Source organism: Taurulus bubalis (genome assembly GCF_910589615.1).
Source record: "Taurulus bubalis genome assembly, chromosome: 4".
NCBI lineage: Eukaryota > Metazoa > Chordata > Actinopteri > Perciformes > Cottidae > Taurulus > Taurulus bubalis.
The window spans coordinates 25,222,430-25,224,226 of NC_136592.1; the positions used below are offsets into that span (position 1 = coordinate 25,222,430).

The 1,797-nt window shown below is 37.3% G+C and overlaps 1 protein-coding gene across 1 annotated transcript in view; it reads right to left on the reverse strand.

The window, feature by feature from the left end:
• cln6a (CLN6 transmembrane ER protein a) overlaps positions 1–614 on the reverse strand; it is a gene marked incomplete at its 5' end in the record, with an annotated part of 8,994 nt that extends 8,380 nt beyond the window's left edge. Inside the window, 3 exons of the mRNA XM_079216799.1 lie at positions 41–139; positions 272–386; positions 601–614. Of these exons, the coding sequence (XP_079072925.1) occupies positions 41–139; positions 272–386; positions 601–614 (228 nt within the window). The remainder of the gene's footprint in view (positions 1–40; positions 140–271; positions 387–600) is intronic.
• Between the last annotated feature and the right edge of the window lie 1,183 nt (positions 615–1,797).

The following is a 1,797-nucleotide window of genomic DNA, read 5'->3' on the forward strand; positions in this document are numbered from 1 at the left end:
GACATACATCTCCAAAGCGCTTCTGTGTGTTGACACTTACCTTGAGCATGAAGAACGGTGTTATGACGTTGTAGGCCATGTGGAAATAGTCTCCAGCACTGGGCTTGTTCAGGGGAAACCACTCCAGAGGAAGGATTATCTAACACAATATGATACCAAAAAAACATTTGGTGTTCATTGCTCCATGAAATGTGGGGTAACCATCAATTTTTTTTTATCATGTCATTATTTTAAATTGCCTGTAAGCGAAAGGTGCATTGATCTTCCTTACCATGACAATAGGTCTTCCAAAGTCCAGTATCCAGTTCTGCAGAGTCAGACAGAACCACAGGTCACAGTGGAAATGCGGCCCCTTCTGCTGTGGCACATTTTCCTTGCTGTCAACACTACAAAAGCAAAGAGCAGAAAGGAGGTTGAGCGTTTAATAGACATGTTGGGAATACTGCAAGTGAGGTTTACTACCGGTATATAGTATTTACTACTGCAGTAAATTCAGGGTAAAAGATATGGTGGCCTTTGCTGCTTTTTAAGAATCTACTTAATTACCATTATAAATGTTTGGCCAAGTGATCCTTCATATAAAATGCAACAGCACTTTGCCTAGCAATAGTCATCCGCATACAAGATGGTATGTACATATCTAATGGAAAAAAAAAAACCTTTCTGGAAGTATTTGCACATAGGAGTTGAACTTTGAATATTCTAGCTGCTGGAAATACCATCATAAGATTTTACATTTATGTTGAATTACAGTATGTTTTCCCTTCTAACAAATATATGTTTTTTTTAATTTATTTATTCCTGCACTCTAAAATCACCGTCAGATGATGTTTGCATCAGCGGCTGTGGATTTGCTGACCTATTCAATGTACGCTATGTTATGTGCAGCTGTGCAATTTGCAATTTACTGGTGCACGCTGAACGCAGATACTATGGTTCATTACGTTTACCGGGACAACAACAGGATTAGTGTGGCTGAACACGCTGTGAGTTCTTCAGTTTATGCAAAAGTGACCTTTTGCTGCTCGTCGACACCAGCCACATAGATATGGATTACTAATGGAGCTGTCAACTTCTGTGTCGACTGGAAAGCCTCACACCTGTCAGTCACACATTCAATCCAATTATGTTCATACTAAAAGTTTGGTCAAATTACTAATTTGATAACTAGATGCTATACTTTTGTGAATGTGGTTTCCCTTGTTATTGTAGGTTTACTAACTAACCAATTTATGCTCCAATTTCCAGGAATAGCTCATATTTTTCCTGATCTGTAACCAGCATCAATTAAATTTTTGACCGCTGTCATTTTCACAGTTTCACAACTACTTCCAGTTAAAATCTCTTTCTGGAAGTATGTTTTTTGCTCGCTGCATACACATATGACCAGAGGTGTCAAAAGTATTCACATTCATTACTCAAGGAAGTATAGATACTAGGGTTTAAAAATACTTCTGTAAAAGTTGAAGTATCAACTCAAGCTTTTTACTTAAGTAAAAGTACTGGTTTCAAAACTACTTAAAAGCATAAAAGTAATGTAAGGGGAATGTTTTTTTTCCATTAAGGACAAACTCTTAAGCCGCGCCTCAGGGGCCTATAGTGCACTACCCCACCTCCCCACAAAACAATCATTTTTATAAAGGCCATAATGACTATAATGTTTTAAAATGTTATGTTGAAAAATGTGGGATGCACTAGGCTACCCGTTTCAGCTGCATATATGCCCATTTAAAATGATCACATTTTATTACAATGCAAATACATTAAAGTACCATATGTGTACTACTGATCATTAAC